Source organism: Podarcis vaucheri (assembly GCF_965113315.1).
Source record: "Podarcis vaucheri genome assembly, chromosome: 4".
NCBI lineage: Eukaryota > Metazoa > Chordata > Lepidosauria > Squamata > Lacertidae > Podarcis > Podarcis vaucheri.
In genome coordinates, this window is record NC_138762.1 from 3,365,969 (window position 1) to 3,387,669 (window position 21,701).

At 46.8% G+C, this 21,701-nt stretch overlaps 1 protein-coding gene across 5 annotated transcripts in view; it reads right to left on the bottom strand.

The window, feature by feature from the left end:
* Positions 1–21,701, bottom strand: part of LOC309530300 (uncharacterized protein) — a 670,922-nt gene that overhangs the window by 56,545 nt on the left and 592,676 nt on the right. For all 5 annotated transcript variants that reach the window (XM_082219087.1, XM_082219086.1, XM_082219085.1 and 2 more), the window contains one exon: positions 20,426–20,508. In XM_082219087.1, the coding sequence (XP_082075213.1) occupies positions 20,426–20,508 (83 nt within the window). The remainder of the gene's footprint in view (positions 1–20,425; positions 20,509–21,701) is intronic.

Consider the following 21,701-nt stretch of genomic DNA (forward strand, 5'->3'; position numbering starts at 1 on the left):
AGATTTAAATTTTAAAAGGGTGGAGTGGAACCGGATATTGACCATCTTGTTAGCCTGGGGAGCCACATTCTGGTTGAAGGAGGCCAGGATTGGTCCCCAAGGGTTGGGATGTCCCTCCTCCCCAGCAGTAGGACTTGGAACCCAGGAGAAAACTCGTGGAATAGCCTTGCCAGGTGCTCAGGGAGGACTCACCTGTCCCCATGTCCTTCTCTTTGCAGATGTGCTGCGGTTGCACATCCCTCTCCCAGGGGTGAGCATTGGAGAGAACCAGAGCAGGGACTCAGACCTGCCCTCCTTGCCCCCCACTCTGCACTCTGGGAGGTGGAGAAGCCCTCCCTTCGTGAGGAACTGACAGACTGACTTTTGCCTTTCAGCTGCTGGAGGAAGATCAGCTGTACCTGCCGGAGGTGATTCAGAACTGCCAGGCAGCTCAGCTCAGGGGGCTCTGAACCCAGAACTGCTCCAAGCAGGTGGCGGCCCAAGCCATCCTGGTGAGTGATGGGTGGTGTGGGGGGCCCCCATGGGGAAGTGGGGGAGGGAGGGGCTTTGGGGACGGGGTTGTCCGTCTGCCAGAGAGGAGGACCCTACTGGCTTAGATTCACGTATCCTGTTTGAAAGGGGAATCATCTTAGGGACTTCCTGTGAAAATCTGGGTCAGGAATGCTGTTCCTGGAATGGACAAACACACAAGACGTAACTGGGTGTGCAGTCACATAAACAATACTCTTCTATATAGTCTTATCACAATATCAAATGTTTATCTTGCACATAAACAACACATAAAGTGCAATAATATAGACGAGAGCCAGGGACTCTGTGGTGGGGGCAGGTGAGGGCCGTTTTGGCCCAGACTGGCCCCTGACCCTGAGACGCTGTTTGGTAACGCTGATTGGCTGAAACGGCAGCCTACTGACCCAGAGTTTGGGCGGCCGGTCTACTCATGATAAGGATAGGGCGAAGTGGAGCATTGTAAGAAAATTCATAGAAATAAAGGGGTTAGCGCTTCCTTATTTACAGAAGGCTATCGCTCTTTGGGGTGATGCCCCTCTAGAAGGGACATCTCCAGGCTTGGGGAATGGTGTGTGCGTGTGTGTGGTGCTTGTGCAACACGATGTCATGAAGGGGGGGATCTCCTGCTACAGTTCCCCCCTTCGGAGATAAGATTGCGAGGGAGGACACCGCGCAATCCTTTTCTCCGCACAAGCTTAGTAAAAGTCTGATGTGCCATACCTAAGATCCGGGTCGTGCGTGGCTCCTTGGGGTTCCATCTCGATGAAAGTCGAAGGGGTTCCCGTCGGGATCATCCTATGAGGGGCAGTGGTGCGGGGGTGGAGAGACGGTGCTTGTGCAACACGATGTCATGAGGGGGGGGGAATGGTTTTAGAGTGTTGTGTTGTGTTGTGTTGTACCGTTGTACTGTTTTATTGTTGTTAGCCGCCCTGAGCCCGGCTTCAGCTGGGGAGGGCGGGATATAAATAAAATGTATAGTGTTTCTGTGGAAGCGCTAGGGTGGACATCTCAGGGGTTGTTTCACTGTAGAAAGAGCTTTGTTCCATCCCAATTCCCATGGCATCCAAACTGCCCAGACCTGGAGCATCTCTTCCAAGGTTACAGAGTCAGGGGGACTGTGGAGAGCGGACCCCAATCCCACCTCCAGCCTTAGGATTCTCTATCATTCTACATCTCCAGCAGACTTGGGAAGAGTGGAACAGAAGGTAGCTTGAAAGAGACAACAGCTTCACAGCTAGAGGGAATTCACAGAGAATCCTGTGATGGGCAGAGCAGGAATACCAGATAGGTGGGTTGGCAGGCAGAGAATAAAACAGTGTGATACCTGTATGCATTGATGAATATAAATGGTCAGATTTTTATTTTTTAAAAGAATGGGGAACTGAGGTAGGGCAACTGTTAGGTCCAGTGCTATTTTTCTGCTATTTTTCTAGAAAAAGAAGTTTCAGAATACCTCCCTCGTTTTCTTAGGATGGCAATGGCACCCACCCAAGAGGGGCCAGAACTGAGTTCCAGCAAGTTCTGGCCGAAAAAAAGACCCAGGTTAGGCCCATTAATAAGTGAGGCCAGCGTAACATACACAGGAATGGGAACTGACCACAAGACTAGTAAAAACTAGTTAAAGGGGAAATTAATGGCCGATTGTTTAAGAGAAAAACAACTCCAGATAAGGTACAAGGAGGGTTCTGACACAGATACTAAAATCAAATGGGTTGGGTTAGTGGTTTTTCATGAACTATGGCTTGATGAGAGATGGTGAAGTGCAGACGAGGCAGAAAGTGGTTGGGTAAAGGATGAACAGCTAAGATTATGCATACTTTGCCTATGCTGTATAGTCTGTGTCCTAATAGAAATGTAATGCATTACTGAATGAAGTCCTACTGATTGGGGATTTAGTATGAGGCTCCGTTCTTGAAACCACAAGGAGAATTCCCCCCCCCCCAACCTCATACCTGGAAACTCAATACAGTGGTACCTCTGGTTACGAACTTAATTCGTTCCGGAGGTCCGTTCTTAAGCCTCTTATCCTGAGGCGCGCTTTCGCTAATGGGGCCTCTCACTGCGCACACACCACCTGTGCACAATTTCCATTCACACCCTGGGGCAAAGTTCACAACCAAAAGCAGCTACTTCAGGGTTAGCGGAGTTCGTAACCAGAAGCGTTCGTAAACAAAAGCGTTCATAACCAGAGGTACCACTGTACAGGCCTCCTGGCAGCTCTGTCTTGCCCTCAGGACCCTGCCCAGGCCACTTCCCTCATTGGCCCCATTCTGCACTCTCCCCAAGTGATTTTACCCAACTGCCATCTGTCTTGGAACTATGACAACTGTTCTTGGTTGCCTGGATGAAGAGGGGTATATGTCTGACCACACCCATTTTGCCACACCCACCTCTGGGATGTGGCTCCCAGAAAGCTTTTGATAAGAAAACATGACCCTGAGGCTGAAAAAGGGTCACCACCACTGAATAAATCCCTGCTTTTTCAGGACTGGAAACCCAGAATAACATGACATCAAAAGTTCCAGATTTTATTAGGCCAGAGATATGATTAAAATTAGGAAAGAAACTTGACCATCATTTGTTAAAACAGTCTATTACAGTATTACATACAGAGCAATATAAATACCGTATTTTTCGCTCTATAACACGCACCAGACCATAACACGCACGTAGTTTTTAGAGGAGGAAAACAAGAAAAAAAATATTCTAAATGAAATAGTGGATGTATGATTTTTGTGGTTCATGCTGTGGCCACAGACATGTGATCTGACAGTGAGTTTGGAGTAGTCCAATGCAAAAATCCCGAGGATCCATGTGGATCCATGCTTTGTAACCACGGAGGAGGGAAGGAAGGGGAACCATGGATCCTCTGCTCACGACTGCAGCAGATCCCCCCCGCCACCCATAGGTATTCGCTCCATAACACGCACAGACATTTCCCCTTACTTTCTAGGAGGAAAAAAGTGAGTGTTATGGTGCAAAAAACAGGGTATGTCATTTCTGTGTGCAACCTGAGAAACATGGAAGAGATGGAGGAATACTGTAGGTCCTCAGAAATCTCCACTAATTCCATTTCTGGATTTTCATGATCAAAACAAATATCTCCAGTACAAGGGGTGGACATCCAGGGGGTTGTTCTATGTTCAGGACCTTATTGAGTGGTGCCGACCCATCTTATAATAACCTTTGTGAATCCAGTTGAGGGGTCCTCAGTATGACTGGCTCCAGATAGCTCAGGTATGATCATTTATAGGCAATATTTTATGGAAGCAGGAGGGACTTCATTATCAGAAAGTGTATGAATCTTTTTTGTCTAACTCTGGAATGTATATAACAGGAGAACAATCAAGCCTTATGAGGAATGGCTGAGGCAATTTGGTATGTTTAACCTGGAAAAGAGGATATGATAGCCATATTAAACTATCTGAACGGCTGTCACATGGAAGATGGAGCAAGTTTATATCCTGCTTCTCCAGAAGGTTGGATTCAAATGGCATGAAAGAAGACTCCAACTAAACATTTGGAGGAACTTTCTGACAGTAAGAGCAGTTTGATGGGGGAACAAACTACTGCAGAAGGTGGTGGACTCTCCTTCGTTGGAGATTTTTAAACAGAGGTCGGAGGACCACCCACCAGGGATTGTTCAGCAGCGATTCCAACAATGCATGAGGTTGGGCTGGGTGACCCCTGGGGTTTCCTTCCAGCTCTATGATTCTATGATTCCATGAGGCATTTCGAGCTTCAGGGTGGACCAACAACTGCAGGCAGGATTGATCAAAGATGGCATATAAATCTGTATGGACATTTGACACAACACAGCAGAGTTGTTAGAAGGGGAATGAAATGAGAAGCAGGACTGAGATTTGGATATGCTTCGAGGTTCAGGCTATGGGAAGTCGTAAAATCAAAATTACAATTCGGAAGACAATTTGATCTTTTTAATTTTAGTTTTTTATTTTTATTGGATTATGATTTGATATGTTAGTTGGAGGTTTTTTATTGGGAAATTAATATACACTCTAACAAAAAAAGAGGGGGAATGAAACAACATCAGCCAGCGTGGTGTAGTGGTTAAGAGCGGTGGACTCGTAATCTGGTGAACCGGGTTCACTTCCCTGCTCCTCCACATGCAGCTGCTGGGTGACCTTGGGCTACTCACACTTCTCTGAAGTCTCTCAGCCTCACTCAACTTACAGAGTGTTTGTGGTGGGGGAGGAAGGGAAAGGAGATTGTGAGCAGCTTTGAGACTCCTTAGGTTAGTGATAAAGCGGGATATCAAATCCAAACTCCTCCTCCTCCTCCTCTTCTTCTTCTTCTTCTTCTTCTTCTTCTTCTTCTTCTTCTTCCTTTAGACAGGCGGTCTCCCCACCCCACCCCCTTTCCAGTGCATTAATATGGAGATAGTGCTTCCCTTTGGTTTAAGCACTAGATGCTGGGAGTAAACATTTATTCATTCCACTGGTCACCCGTCTTGGTTCCTACTCGAACAGTACATGGACACTTCTACATAACTGTTGTTATTGTGTTTGTGATGTGCGTGGTTCATTCTGTCATGAATGCTTTAGCTGAGTTTCTTGCATTCGGGGGGTTGGACTAGATGTTCCTTGGGGTCCCTTTCAACTCTATAATTCTATGATTCATTCAAAACCAATAAAATGTTTGTAAAAGAAAAAAGAAAGATGATGGCTAGATCCAGTGCTTTTTTCCTGGGGGTACACAGACCCCTAAACATTTTTTGAATCTTTGTCAGAATCTTCGCTCGGCCAAGCCGATAAGGCCTCATCTTCCTCCGAGCTGAGCCTTTGAAATCGCCTCCGACGTGTTTAGTGACCTGAGCCTTTGATAAGGCCTCAAGCACATTCTATCCAGCAGGGTTCCCAGCACAGGGAAGAGACGCGAGGTTTGGCTACATTATAAAGAGTTTTATTTCTAAACTATGCAGAACAGAAAAGACATCCTCTCTTTATGAAAGCAGAGAGCAACTGAACAAAGGAACAAAGGAAACAGGAAATCACTAACGTCACATCCTGCCTCCCTTTCCCGTGAGACTGCAAGGTCTCTGGAATCTAAACAGAGTCCTGGGACTCCACACAGCTGCAGTGAGAAACAGAAACTAACATCTTCCCCCTTTCTGTGAACACCACTGGGCAGCGTGTCAGTACATTATCAGTACAAACCTAATTTCTGTACATAGGTACAGTGTTGATCCTTCGGAACAACCTTGGACAATAAATCAGCAGGAATTTCATTACCTGGCATGTAGGACACCGTTACGAGTCCTTTCTCAACACATTCTCTAGTATGTTGCAGCTTCAATTGCAAGTGCTTTGTGCTTTGCTTACAACCTTCAGAAGTCATAATCTGAATTGGACATTTGACAGGAATTCTCATGTCTTTACACAACTGTAACAACCATTCACAATCCAGAAGTGAATAAAACAATGCATTCAGTTCAGCTTCACAAGAACTTAAACTACTGTTGTTTGCTTCATGCACGATCAATCAAATAGACCCTGGTTGTACATATAGCAAACTCCATATGTGCTTTTCCCGTCTGCAGTGTCACTTCCAAAACTCGTATCAGCAAATATCTCAAGACCACCAGACTTCTGATTGTTAAATGTCAGTCTGTAATGCATAGTGCCTTTCAAATAGTGTGCTATGTGTTTCAGAGCTTTCCAATCCTTAACAGTAGGATTGTTGACTTGTCTGCTTAGCAAGTTACAGCTAACTGCAATGTCATGTCTTGAACATCTGGCAATGAAATTTAGTTTGCCTACCACACTTCTGTACAGTGTAGTGCCAGAAAATGCTCCTTCAGTGTCATCTACCTGATAACCTGTTGTCATTGGTGTGTCTACAGGGTTAGCACCCATCAGATTTAGCTTGGTTAACACATCAGCAATTTTAGGTGACTGGTGTACTAAGAATTAAAGCTGCATCACATGATGGACACTTCAAGATGGTGGGGGCTGCTGAGCAGTCTGCCAGAAGTTACACCCCGGGGAAAGCTGAAACAGTATCCCAGACCATGCAGGGATGTGTTCCTGAAACCGAAAGCTCCACAAAAGGGAGGCTTTTGGAGGAAGAGAGCACGAGGGGGGTGTTTCCTGTTCAGGGGGTGAAATCTCCAAAGCAGGAGGAGCTAGGGGAGTTGGCTGCCACGTCATCCCAACCATCACTGCAACCAGCAGGTGGCACTGCTGTGTTTGAAGCAGTGGAAAGTTTTTCCTGTGAGAAGTTTGGGCAGAGTCCAAACGCCAGGATGATCTGCGCAGATGTGGTCACTAGCTGTTCCAGTACAAAGGCTAAGGCAAACCTTTGTGGAAGATGGAACTGGTTCACCATATTTACATCAAGAAGGGTCTGATCCACCAGTTGGGTGAAGACTCCTTGGAGGTGCAAAGTGTTGTGGAGTCTGGCACACTTCCCTGTGTTCCATTCAGCTTTCTCGACTTGTAGCAGTGTGCACAGCACAAGCCGCTTAGTGTATAAGCTTGCAGAAGATAAAGAGTCCACATGCTGTTGTTCTAAACTAGCAGCTTTATTTACAGCAGAACAGTAAAAATAAACAAACCATCCGAGACAGCAGTTATCTTGCTTCCTTGCTTGGCAGCAAAAGCAAGTCAGACAGAACAAAGAAACAGCTTCTCCAGAAGTTGGAGACAGCTCCTCCCCAGAACAGGCAGGACGATGGGTTCTGAGCTGTTAAGCCTATAAGCTCTGATTCCCCATCACACCCCCTCTCGTCCTGCACTGCTGGGGGCTCGTAAGTTTCACCACTTACCCCAAACACAGACCTTTACAGAACTCCCCATGATGCTGAAAGCTCAAAGGTTTCATGTCCCCATCTGCCAGGTTCTTCTGGCTTGGACAGTACTGCAATCTCACCAAGCCTAACTGGATACTCTGACACACATTCTGGAAACGGATGTCTAGGTGTTTGGTTCTGGCCTTAAACTGCCCAGACTCTGCCAACTTCAGACAGGGTTGATTGTCCTCCCACACCGTGATGGGCAAACAACAATACCTGCAGATTTCTTGAACCAAACAAACATAGAATTCATATTCCCTGCAAAGCTCAGACAGCGCACTGAATTCAGCTTCAGTAAAGGAAAGCGCAATAAGACTTTGCTTCCGGGTGTGATGGCCTGGGATTCGGATTCAGATGATGAACCTGAGGAATCCCAACCTACACAGGATTCCCCGCCTCCAGAAGCAGATGAGCCAGGGTTGGGGCATGAGCCTGAAGGGTCCTCACCTGTGCTGGATCCTCAGGTGCAGGCACCAGCTGAGTCTGCTCTGGCTCCTGAGGTGATGGAGGACCCACTGCCTGCAGGTGCTCCACTCTCAGCCCCGTCAGAGGAAGCTGGGGTTGCCTCTGGGTCCGGTAACCCTCCAGCCTCTCCTGAGCTGCAGAGGCTTAGGGCAGAGAGGCAGAGGGAACTAAGTTCCCGCAGGAAGAGTGCTCGCCTCCTGGCCAGGAGAGGCGAGTCTTTTGAGGATCAGGGCCGCCCTATGACTCGGGACATATAAAAGGCAGCCAGCCCCAGTCCCAAGTTGCGGGAGCAACGTTGGTAGCTGACAGTCCCTGCCCTGCACACAGCTTCAACTTTAAGGGACTGCCTTCATATTGCTTCATCAACCACGGACTGGACTTAGACCTTGCCTCTTGATTAACCCCCAGGACCAGCACACCGGGACTTCCACCCAACCAAAGAGTCCCCAAACCTTACCACCATCCCAGATGCGGACTTCCTGTTAGCCAGATTCGCCTAATTGCTATCCGTCCAGCACATCAGCTAGCCATCACCCTTAGCTGACAGCTTGAGACAGAAATCCTTGGTATCCTGCAGATAACGCAACACCCTCTTGATACCATTCCAGGTATGGAATGATACATGCACATCATTTGAATGGCAATGCCTATAAAGGCAGTGGTTTTTTTAAAAAAGTAATATTTTGAGCCCATAGTTCAATTTCCAGCAGCTCCCCTTGCCCCAGAGAACACTTCTAGCATTCCATCTCCCCTACCTGTGTCCATTTGGTATCATCCTTTCAAGGATTTTTCCTGTCCATTGTGTTTGTCTTTCATTTGTTCTCCTATGTGTGTTGTCAGTAGAAGCCACAATTCTGTGGGTACTCTAGGTGGTGCAGAAAACACCTAGAAGCTCCCTAGAGGTTCAAGTGCCGATAAACTTCAGTTTTGTGATCTATAAATTTCATTTAGCCAGCAGAGGGTGTCACAGGGCCAGCCTACCTTCCCTTTAGAGCAAACATGGGTCTCCAGCTGTTTTTGGACTACAACTCCCATCATCGCTAGCTAGCAGGACTAATGGGAAGGGATAACGGAAACTGTAGTCCAGGAGCTGCTGGGAACCAAAGTTTGGGAAACCCTGCTTCAAAGCAACTTTTGCGTTTGGCCTGCAAATATGGGACCTGTCCACTTTTGTATTTTCTTGTATTTTGATTTTGTTGTGACCTTTGTACATTATTTATTTATTTATTTATAGAGAGAAAATTCAAAGAGAAAATGTATGGCTAGTTGTGGAAGAATAAAAGGTTGTGTTTGGGGGGAAAAACCCTGGGAGTGGCCCCCTCAAATATTTTATTGGGGGACAAAGACCCCATGGGCTTTAAGAGTTGGTGCCTAGTCCCTACACCCACAGGTGTCAGGAATGTTACAACATAAAAACATGTCAGAGCCAGCCGTTACAATGGTGCTTTTTTGGCATAAAATAAAGACGCAGAAGCCAGCAATATTTCCATGGACGGAGGACAGCTCATTTCAGACTTCTCCTCTCCCTCCGGTGCTTTATTACTCTTTGTCCTCTCCAGCCGCATGGCTGCATTCCAATGTCTCACGTTACCTACATCCGGTCAAGCTTTAACCCACACACAAACGATATAGGGTTACACTGCCCAGAGGGGGGGGATATAACTCCTTATAAGGTCAATGCATTCCAATACATTGTAAAGCTCAGAGGGCTGGTCAGCCGAGGTCAGGGGGCACCCTGCAATATTGCAAGCCTCTGCCGTGGCTATCTGACTCCCACAAAAACACAAGATAAAAACACAAAACTGATGTTAATCAGCCAAAGGTGGAGATTTGTCTGGTTCCTAAAGATGTTTAATGGTTTTTCCGACCTTTGTATAGATTCTTTGATGGAAAGTGAGATTGGAGCTCCTCCAGAAGCTCTTTCCACATTCCACACACTAATATGTTTTCTCCCCTGTATGAATTCTTTGATGGGAAGTGAGATTGGAGCTGTGAGTGAAGCTCTTTCCACATTCCACACACTGATAGGGTTTCTCCCCTGTATGAATTCTTTGATGCGAAGTGAGAGAGAAGCTTTCAGTGAAGCTCTTTCCACATTCCACACACTAATATGTTTTCTCCCTTGTATGAATTCTCTGATGGGAAATGAGATCGGACCTATGAGTGAAGCTCTTTCCACATTCCACACACTGATAGGGTTTCTCCCCTGTATGAATTCTTTGATGCGAAGTGAGATTGCAGTTTTCAGTGAAGCTCTTTCCACATTCCACACACTGATAGGGTTTCTCCCCTGTATGAATTCTTTGATGGTAAGTGAGACTGTAGCGGTGACTGAAGCTCTTTCTACATTCCACACACTGATAGGGTTTCTCCCCAGTATGAATTCTTTGATGGGAAGTGAGATCAGCGCTCTGACTGAAGCTCTTACCACATTCCACACACTGATAGGGTTTCTCCCCTGTATGAATTCTTTGATGGGAAGTGAGATTGTGGCTGTGACTGAAGCTCTTTCCACATTCCACACACTGATAGGGTTTCTCCCCTGTATGAATTCTTCTATGGGAAGTGAGAGAGGAGCTATCAGTGAAGCTCTTTCCACATTCCACACACTGATAGGGTTTCTCCCCAGTATGAATTCTTTGATGGGACGTGAGTTTGGAGCTATGAATGAAGCTCTTTCCACATTCCACACACTGATAGGGTTTCTCCCCTGTATGAATTCTTTGGTGCAAAGTGAGATTGGAGCTCTGACTGAAGCTCTTTCCACATTCCACACACTGATAGGGTTTCTCCCCAGTATGAATTCTTTGATGCAAAGTGAGATGGGAGCTCTGACTGAAGCTCTTTCCACATTCCACACACTGATAGGGTTTCTCCCCTGTATGAATTCTTTGATGGGAAGTGAGAGAGGAGCTTTCAGTGAAGCTCTTTCCACATTCCACACATTGATAGGGTTTCTCCCCAGTATGAATTCTTTGATGCGAACTGAGATAGGAGCTCTGACTGAAGCTCTTTCCACATTCCACACACTGATAGGGTTTCTCCCCTGTATGAATTCTTTGATGGGAAGTGAGAGAGGAGCTTTCAGTGAAGCTCTTTCCACATTCCACACACTGATAGGGTTTCTCCCCAGTATGAATTCTTTGATGGGAAGTGAGAGAGGAGCTCTGACTGAAGCTCTTTCCACATTCCACACACTGATAGGGTTTCTCCCCTGTATGAATTCTTTGATGGGAAGTGAGAGAGGAGCTTTCAGTGAAGCTCTTTCCACATTCCACACACTGATAGGGTTTCTCCCCAGTATGAATTCTTTGATGGGAAGTGAGAGAGGAGCTCTGACTGAAGCTCTTTCCACATTCCACACACTGATAGGGTTTCTCCCCTGTATGAATTCTTTGATGGGAAGTGAGTTTAGAGCTCTTACTGAAGCTCTTTCCACATTCCACACACTGACAGGGTTTCTTCCCAGTATGAATTCTTTGATGGGAAGTGAGTTTGGAGCTCTTACTGAAACTCTTTCCACATTCCACACACTGATAGGGTTTCTTCCCTGTATGAATTCTTTGATGCAAAGTGAGATTGTAGCTCTGACTGAAGCTTTTTCCACATTCCACACACTGATAGGGCTTCTCCCCTGTATGTCTTCTCTGGTGCTTAGTGAGAGAGGAGCTCACACTAAAACGCTTTCCACATTCCACACACTGATAGGGCTTCTCCCCTGTATGAATTCGCTGGTGCTTAGTGAGAGAGGAGCTCACACTAAAACGCTTTCCACATTCCACACACTGATAGGGTTTCTCCCCTGTGTGAATTCTCTGATGGGAAGTGAGATGGGAGCTCTTCCTGAAGCTCTTTCCACATTCCACGCACTGATAGGGTTTCTCCCCTGTATGAATTCTTTGATGCCTAGTGAGAGAGGGGCTCCTACTGAAGCTCTTTCCACACTCCAAATTTTCACGTGGCTCCTCCTCTCTGGGGATTTTATCGTGGTCACCTTTGTTCTTGATTTCATCACAATCTGCAAAGGAGACAAAAAGGGATTAGAGCCTCAAGAACAAATGGAGAAGAAATTAAGGGAGTTCAGTGTGTGTTTCTTACCTTTGTTGTTTGTCAATAACCAACATATTTATTATCAGATTTTGTTGAGTTGTTGACTGCTGCTTTGTTTGCTATAGAGTAGTGGCCAAAATTGTGGAAGACTTTTGCAGAAAAGTGTATTTCAGAGGTTTGATGGCTCATAAAACTGCTTCTTTTGGAGTAATATCATACAATTATGTATCAACGGAAATTGTTCATTTACCCATATTCTATCTAATGTTATAGCCAAACAACCAGAAAAAGGAAGCACAACTTGCTTAGGTTGACTCTGTGTCTTTTTGTGGTTGGTTTTTTTGTGTTCTTGTAAAACATAATAAAATTATAGAAATGGCACAAAGAGTTGACTGGTCATCCAGAAAGCGATGTAAAATTGGACTGTTTAATGAACAATGCTACAGTTATGAAGAAACTGATGAAAGATTAGGAAAAACTTAACCAGAGCTGGCCATTATATATTTTTGAAGAGGTATCAGGAGACTCAGTCACTATAAAATTAGACCGGTAAAGGCAGGGAAAGGTGCACAAAGGCAAGTGACGATGGACGAGTGGAGAGACTGTCCCTACATGACAGAAGAAAATCATCTGGGTGTATACAAGATGACATGGCGCAATTTAATGTGAAGTTGAGTGCAAGGACTGGTCAAAATGTTATAATTCTAAGGAATAAGCCATTTTCATCTCACAAGCAAAGGTTGAAAAGATTAAACCCATGTTAACTGGACAGCAGAACAATGGAACAGTGTTATTTGGAGCAATGAGACCCAAATCTCCTTGCTTGGTAGTGATGGCATAACATACACGAGGAGAAGAATCAGATAAGATTTACATCCACTTGCATTACACCGACCATGAAACACTCAGATATTGTGTTGATCTGGGGTTGTATGGCAGCAAAAAGTGTGGGCAAAATTTACATCATTAATGGGGATGTAAATGCCCTAAAATGCATAAATGAAAGACTTGCGCGCAAACTGAAGCGTTCCTCAGGTGATCTTTTCCCAGATGCTGAAGCACATTGTCAGGGAACTGCCCTCGGTTCAGGAGGGAGAGAGGAAAAGCCGAATGGATTACAGAGAGCCTCCAGGGATCGTGGGAAGCAGCTCCTCTTCAAGGGAGGAGAATAAAGATGCCTCAAGTGGAGTGGCGCTGCAGGAGTCGGAAGAGGCAAGACAGTGCCAGGACAACTTGCGAAGATGATGCCTTCCTGGAACAGATGGCCAAGCATGCAAAAGGAAGGGAGATAGTAGTAATGGGGGAATTCAATTACCCGGATATTTGTTGGACATCAAACTCAGCCAAGAGCATAAGGTCAAACAGATTCCTCACTGGCCTTGCAGACAACTTCATTGTCCAGAAAGTGGGAGAAGCAACAAGAGGAACAGCCATTTTAGATCTGGTCCTAACCAATGTTGATGATCTGGTTAGTGGGGTAGAAGTGGATGGATCATTAGGCGCAAGTGATCATGCTCTTCTGAAGTTTACTATACAGCGGAAAGGAGCAGCCAAGCATACTAGGACTCAATTTCTTGACTTTAAGAAAGCCGACTTCATAAAACTTAGGGAAGTGCTGGGTGAGATCCCATGGACAACAATACTAAAAGGAAAGGGAGTTCATGATGGCTGGGAATTTGTTAAGAGGGAGATAGTAAAAGCACAACGTCAGGCAATACCAATGAGACGGAAACATGGAAGGTGCCTAAAAAAGCCAGGGTGGCTATCTAAAGAACTTTTAACTGAGTTAAGATTAAAAAAGGATGTGTACAAAAAATGGAAAAGGGGGGAAACCACCAAAGAGGAATTCAAACAAATAGCCAGCACGTGTAGACACAAAGTCAGAAAAGCTAAAGCACAGAATGAACTCAGGCTTGCTAGAGAGGTTAAAAGCAACAAAAAAGGCTTTTATGGGTATGTTAGTAGCAAAAGGAAGAACAAAGAAACAGTGGGGTCACTCAGAGGAGAAGATGGTGAAATGCAAACAGGGGACACAGAAAGGGCTGAACTCCTCAATGCCTTCTTTGCCTCAGTCTTCTCCGATAAAGAAAACAATGCCCGACCTGAAGAATTTGGAGCAAATGATTCAGCAAAGGAAATACAGCCCAGAATAACTAAGGAGATAGTACAAGAATATTTGGCTAGTTTAGATGTATTCAAGTCTCCAGGGCCAGATGAACTGCATCCAAGAATATTAAAAGAACTGGCAGATGTGATCTCAGAACCACTGGCAGTCATCTTTGAGAATTCCTGGAGAACAGGCGAAGTCCCGGCAGACTGGAGGAGGGCAAATGTTGTCCCTATTTTCAAAAAGGGGGAAAGAGAGGACCCAAATAATTACCGCCCAGTCAGTCTGACATCAATAGCAGGGAAGATTCTGGAGCAGATCATTAAGCAAACAGTCTGTGAGCACCTAGAAAGGAATGCTGTGATCACCAATAGTCAGCATGGATTTCTGAAAAATAGGTCATGTCAGACTAACCTGATCTCGTTTTTTGACAGAATTACAAGCCTGGTAGATGAAGGGAACGTAGTGGATGTAGCCTACCTTGATTTCAGCAAGGCATTTGACAAGGTGCCCCATGATATTCTTGTAAAGAAGCTGGTAAAATGCGGTCTTGACTATGCTACCACTCAGTGGATTTGTAACTGGCTGACTGACCGAATCCAAAGGGTGCTCATCAATGGTTCCTCTTCATCCTGGAGAAGAGTGACTAGTGGGGTGCCACAGGGTTCTGTCTTGGGCCCGGTCTTATTCAACATCTTTATCAACGACTTGGATGATGGACTCAAGGGCATCCTGATCAAATTTGCAGATGACACCAAATTGGGAGGGGTGGCTAACACCCCAGAGGATAGGATCACACTTCAAAACGACCTTGACAGATTAGAGAACTGGGCAAAAACAAACAAGATGAATTTTAACAGGGAGAAATGTAAAGTATTGCACTTGGGCAAAAAAAATGAGAGGCACAAATACAAGATGGGGGACACCTGGCTTGAGAGCAGTACATGTGAAAAGGATCTAGGAGTCTTGGTTGACCACAAACTTGACATGAGCCAACAGTGTGACGCGGCAGCTAAAAAAGCCAATGCAATTCTGGGCTGCATCAATAGGAGTATAGCAGTGTTTCCCAACCTTTTTGGGGCAAAGGCACACTTGTTTCATGAAAAAAATCTCGAGGCACACCACCATTACAGCCCCGTGACGTCAGCGCGCAGCGTCACGCCGGGAGGGACATGAATTGCTAGCAAATTACATAATCACCTCCTTGAGGGCTGGCTCATCTTCTCCGAAGGCAGAACCCCATTAATTAACAGCACAGACTCACACCATAGCCAAGACGAGGGGGGAAAACCTCAGTCATGCACAGTCATGCACATGTGGGGGCTAAATGAGGACGAAGACCAGGCAGAGAGCAGGGTTCAAATCACCCCACCTGGCCAGGACAATCCCTGGGTGCTCCCTTGGGCCACTCGCCTGACCCACCTTGCAGGGCTGTTGTTGCGAGGATAACACGGGGAGAACCACGCGCGCCCCTGGGAGCTCCTTGGAGGAGAAAGCGGGCGATGAATGCAATGCACGAAATATATGAGAGGCGACCAGGTTTTGCAGGTGAGGGGCCCCCGCCAGCCTCCGCTTCCAACACCCGGCGCAACGACGCCGAAGTTTCCCCCCGGGCTCGGCTCGGGGAGCAGCGCTGCTCCCCCCGGCTCCCCTTCGCCCTCCCGGCTCTCTCTGCCGCCCACTGGGGACCCCCCTCACCTGCCAAGTCCGGAGCGCCGGTGGAAGTTGCATGCATGCATGCAGGGCGCCGCGTTGCCATTGCATTGCACTGCACTCCATGCAACGCCTGCACGCATGCATTGCCTTGCACGCCCACCAAGGGGTCTCCCCGCGGTCCGATGCGTCCCCTCCGGCGCGGATGCAGCATTGCAAAAATAACACACACCCCCGACGCAGCCCTACCTGGGGGGCAGCCTCCGCCGCTCCGCCTCCGCGGGGATCCCCGGGCTCCATCCTGCCGCCTGATCTCCGCGGGGGCGCAGGCAGGCTGCGCGGGGTCTGCGCGGAAGAGCCCCTGCCCGCCCGGCCGCCGCCGCTGCGCTCATTCCATGGCCGGGAGAAGAGTGCTTCAAACAAAACGCCCGGCCCGCCAGGCCACGCTGGGAAACGTAGTTTGCGCACCCCGCGCGGGCGCGGAGCCCAAGGGCGAGGGGTCTACGGATCCCGGCAGCCCCCGCGCCGGGGACAGAGGGGGAGAGGCCGGGTGCAGGGATGGAGGGACGGGTGGGCGAGCGAGTGAGTGAGTGGTAGCCGCCAAGCCTTGGCCGAGAGCCAGGAAGGGCCTCCCCGGAGGAGGAGGAGGGAGGCGCAGAGCGGGAGGGAGGGAGGGAACCCCAGGGGTCATCTAGTGACGGCGCCCTAATCGAAAATTTCACTTTAAAAAAAAACTTTCAAATTTTTTAATTTTTCCCGCGGCACACCAGGCAACATCTCGCGGCACACTAGTGTGCCGCGGAACAGTGGTTGGGAAACACTGGAGTATAGCATCTAGATGAAGGGAAGTAATAGTGCCACTGTATTCTGCTCTGGTCAGACCACACCTGGAGTACTTATCTAGTTTTGGGCACCACAATTCAAGGAGGACACTGACAAACTGGAACGTGTCCAGAGGAGGGCAACCAAAATGGTCAAAGGCCTGGAAACGATGCCTTATGATGAACGGTTAAGGGAGCTGGGCATGTTTAGCCTGGAGAAGAGGAGGTTAAGGGGTGATATGATAGCCATGTTCAAATATATAAAAGGATGTCACATAGAGGAGGGAGAAAGGTTTTTTTCTGCTGCTCCAGAGAAGCGGACACGGAGCAATGGATCCAAACTACAAGAAAGAAGATTCCACCTAAACATTAGGAAGAACTTCCTGACAGTAAGAGCTGTTCGACAGTGGAATTTGCTGCCAAGGAGTGTGGTGGAGTCTCCTTCTTTGGAGGTCTTTAAGCAGAGGCTTGACAACCATATGTCAGGAGTGCTCTGATGGTGTTTCCTGCTTGGCAGGGGGTTGGACTCGATGGCCCTTGTGGTCTCTTCCAACTCTATGATTCTATGATTCTATTCTATGATTCTAACTTGCCTGGGCAAAGCGGGGAGGAGAGGGGTCCTCTGTTACCCACACCCTCCTTGCGCAGAAAGCATCTGCGCAGAGAGGGGAGGCGCAGACTGGGAGTCAAGAAGCTGCTTTGCTGGGGAAAGTTTAGGAACCGCCCACTCACGGATTCTGCCAACGACTGAGTCAGCCACGGAGAGTGGCACTCTGAACAGGTAAGGTTTATTTTGGCAGCAAAAGCAAGGCTTCACAGCTAAGCAGGGAGATATTTGCCTGCTTGCTCTCGAGCAACCCCTTGGAAACATTACACACACACACACACACATATATATATATTCTATTTTATACTTCAACAGGATTCCGCTCCATGTCATGTTGCTGCTGTGTGCAAAAGGTGCTTTCAATATAAAGATATTTCACTGCCGGAATGGCCTGGGAATAGCCCAAACTTTAACCCAATCAGAAATCTATGGAGCCGACTAAAGAAACTTGTTAGTCAGAAGCAACCCAGCAATAAAGTCCAATTAACAGAGGCAATAATTTAATCTTGGTTTCACTTTATTACAGCTGCAGTACTAAAAACTTGGTTCATATCATGGGAAGGCATTGTAAGGCCGTAATTAAAGCTAAAGGTTGCCAATGGTTAGGACTGCTGTTCTAATAAATACTCCTTCATAAAAGTTCTTTCATTACATTCTTCATTAGATTATCCTTCATTGATATATAATTTTATGGTATTACTCCACACAAAAGTGGTGTTATGAGCCATCAAACCTCAGAAATACACTTTTCACAAAAGGTTTCCACAATTTTGGCCACTAGGAGAAGTTCACTTTAAAGTTAATGTTCTACTTATATGGGATCAGACTATTATTTATGTTTCATGTTTATATATGTGTTGGAAGCCGCCCAGAGTGGCTTGGGCAACCCAGCCAAATGGGCAGGGTATAAATAAAAAATATTATTATTACTAGAGGGTTACATTGATTTAAGAGCAGTCCTGTTCTGGAAAAGATTAAGTTTGTAAACCATCTTCATCATCATCATCATCATCATCACTGCTACTACTACCTGAGATTCAATAAGTCTAGCTCTTCTCTGGGATGAATTTTGTTTGGCCCAACCATGGCATCCCCTCCATCTCCATTGTCAGTCATTTCTTTCATAGAATCATAGAGTTGGAAGAGACCACAAGGGCCATCGAGTCCAACCCCCTGCCAAGCAGGAAACACCATCACCTCCTGACATATGGTTGTCAAGCCTCTGCTTAAAGACCTCCAAAGAAGGAGACTCCACCACACTCCTTGGCAGCAAATTCCACTGTCGAACAGCTCTTACTGTCAGGAAGTTCTTCCTAATGTTTTTGATCAACCCAAGACTGACAGGAGCAAATACAAAACCAGAAAACCTGAAGCTACGTATGTGGTGTCCGGTACGTTTCCACAGCTCTCTGGGATGAATTTTGTTTGGCCCAACCATAGCATCCCTTCCATCTCCATTGTCAGTCATTTCTTTGGTCAACACAAGACTGACAGGAGCAAAAACAAAAACAGAAAACCTGAAGCTCCACATTTCCTGGACTTGTAGCAGAGCAGCACAGCGAGTGCTGCTTGTGTGTGTGAGCTTGCAGAACTCAGAGTCCAATACACTGCTGTTCCTCTAAATTACAAAGCTTTATTGTATGTACAGCAAGATAAACCATCGGAAGATGCAGACGTTGCGTCTTCCATGTCTCAGCAGAAAACGAAAGTCAGAAAGAACGAAGAAACAGCTTTCCTGGATGTTGAGAAAGCTCCTCCCCAGATGCAGGACACTCTGGGCTGTTAACCCTGTAAGCTCTAAAGCTCACAACTTATCTTTCCTAACAATTCTGAAGCTGACATTGAAGATGGCCTGGGCAGTTCAGACCAGCCTGATCGTGGTAGAAAAAGGAATAATTTGAGGAAGATTGTTCAAAGAAAAAACTGTAAGTTACTGTTTATTGTGGGGGTGTTAGGTTCCCAGGTGTTATAGGGGACGCTGTTGAGCTCTGTGAAAATATATGAGCTTGGTTCCATAGAGGTATGTTTTGAATTTCCAGGCTGATATGATGATTCCACAGGGAGCCTTACCAAGAGAGGCCACGATCCCATGAGTCTCCTCCATGACGTCCTTATGCAGAGCTCTCTGGATAGAATCCAGGTACGCCCACTCCTCGTCCGTGAAGCGAATGGCCACATCTTCAAAGCACACTGGGCCCTGAAAGAAAAAGGGAAATGTCCTCCTCTGAGACAGCAGAAATATGATCTGCTACACAATGTTCTGTTGGTTCCTTCCTGTTAATAGCAGTGTTGTTTCAATAGGATTGCTTTGCTGCACATTTTATTTATGGATGCTTATTTTATTCTGCCTTTTAATTATGGGTATCCGTCTTTATGCAAATAGGTGGAACTCCACCTTGTGTTTTCCAAGTCATTCTGCCTACACAAGCATTCCAGTTTCACCGATGGAAGGGATCCACTTTCTCCTCTCCTCGTGAGTTGTTCTGGGAAGGTTCCCTCCCAATGCCCTAGAGCCAAATTCAAGGGGTTCATGGGGGCATGGAGAGGGGGAGGGGAGGAATGGGGGGCAGGCTCCATTTTCCAGCGGATGGCGCTGGTTAGGTGAATCCATGCCACTATTTGTTCTCATTTGTCCACTTCTTAGAAACCGATTTTTGCATTCAGTGATCAGTCTAGAAATAAGATAAGCCTATTTTGGATGGTCATCTGTCTTGGATGATCTAGCAACGCAGGGGGTTGGACTTGATGACCCTTGGGGTCCCTTTCAACTCTAGGATTCCATGAAAACTGCAACTACAGATGAATCCTACTGGCGAAATTCAGAAGGCTGGTGTCAGAGTTCTATGGGTAGGAAATCACACAGTACACAACTGGAGTTTACACTTTCTTAGCAAGAACACGATATTCACAGACTTGGCTGAGTTTCGGGCCTCATGAGAACAGCAGCTCATTCCCAGAGGGTCTGTCAGTTTGCATAATCTAGCAGAGATTCCTGCAACGCAGGGGGTCTCCTGGCTCTGAGAGAAAATCAGGGAGGGTGGCTTCTGGCAGAAGGAGAGGGAGCCACCAATGGTTCCTCCTTCTCCTGACTCACCTCTGCCTCTTGACTTTCCTCTCCCTCTTGCCTCCTCCTTTTCTGCCTCTGATTCTGCACTGCATTCTGCCACAGAGTCTCCCAGCTCACTAAGCCCTGTTACCCCTTTAGCTTCTGACATCTCCTCTTCCCAGACTTCTCCCTCTGATAACTCATCCTTCTTCCACCTCAACTTCTTGGGCTCTGAGGCATCTTCCCTTCCTGGTTCCCCAGCTGCTTCCTCCCACCATTCCTCTGTGCCCAACCAGTCCATGATATTGCTCCATTCCTCGGCCTCTGTCCCCACAAGATAGCTTCCCCTGACCTGATCTGGTTCCACAGCCGCTGCTTCCCTTCTGCCCCCATGAAAAGGCGGATCAGGAGGTTTTGCTGGCATCATTCTGTCACCTGCAAGAGAAAAAATGTAAACAGGACGCCAGGAGTGCCTGCTTCTCTCACAGGGGAAAGAGGGCATCTCTAACTACAGATGGGCCTTTGAGAAAGCCTTACCTGCTGAAAGCATTTGGATGTTTGTGCCCATTTCATATGTTAGATGTGCAAAAACCCATCTCCCCTCCTCTGGAGCCTTGTTCCCAACTGTCTCCCCGCAAAAGAAGATGAAAAGAATATCAGTGTTTGTATAAAAAAAAAAAAAGGTTCTGTTGGCATAAAAGAGTCCATGAGAAGAGTATCCTTGCAGAGTACTGGTGTAGCTGCTCTGTGAGTCGCCTACTGTGGTCCTCTAGGAGTTCAAACTGTTCCAGTAGCCGACGCTGAGTGCTTTCCTGATCCTCAGATCCTAGCTGCCCCAGCGTCACTGCAGACAGTTACAGCTTGCCACCAACTGGCTCCATACACCACCAGGACTCACCAGCTCCCTGCTCAGATGCTGTCAGTCGTTTTGCACTCTGCACAAGCTCAGAAACACTGTACCCATAACCTGTCAGTCTGTGTAAAAAAAAAAAATGTTCTGACCTCCCTTTGTTGCCTCAGCCTGGTCCTCGGACCCTTGTTGGCATAAAAGAGTCCACAAGAAGAGTATCCTTGCAGAGTACTTTCTGCTTTTATTCTTAAAAGCCTTTCTGCAAAAGCGACTGACCAACTGTACACAAAAGCGACTGACCAACTGTACACACTGTTGGTTTCTGCTTCCTCACTGAGCAGCGAATGTATGTCACAAGACATTGTTTTGCATTCCACACTCCAAGTTACTGTTGGATTCCCACAGGAATGGGAGACCGGATGTGACATACACTGGTTTGCTGTTTTTCACTGTTCTCTCGGTTTCTTTGTTAGAGAGACAGGTTGCTTCTCTGCTCTCACAGAGGCAAGATGCATGTTTGTATTCTCTCAGCATAGAGTGGAAATAAAGTTGAGAATGTGGCACATACTGCTTATCCTTCTGCTGTGTGGACTACTCTGCTTGGGCTCAAGATAAGAAAAGCCTGTATCAGCTTCAGATGGGCTGAAGCTGGTCAAAATCTCTCACACACACCAACACTACCAGCTTTCACCAACCAACCAACCCAAACCAAACTAACATTTCTCACTCTATATATACAACCCGGTGCAGGCCGCTGACTCATGCTGACCCAGCTTTT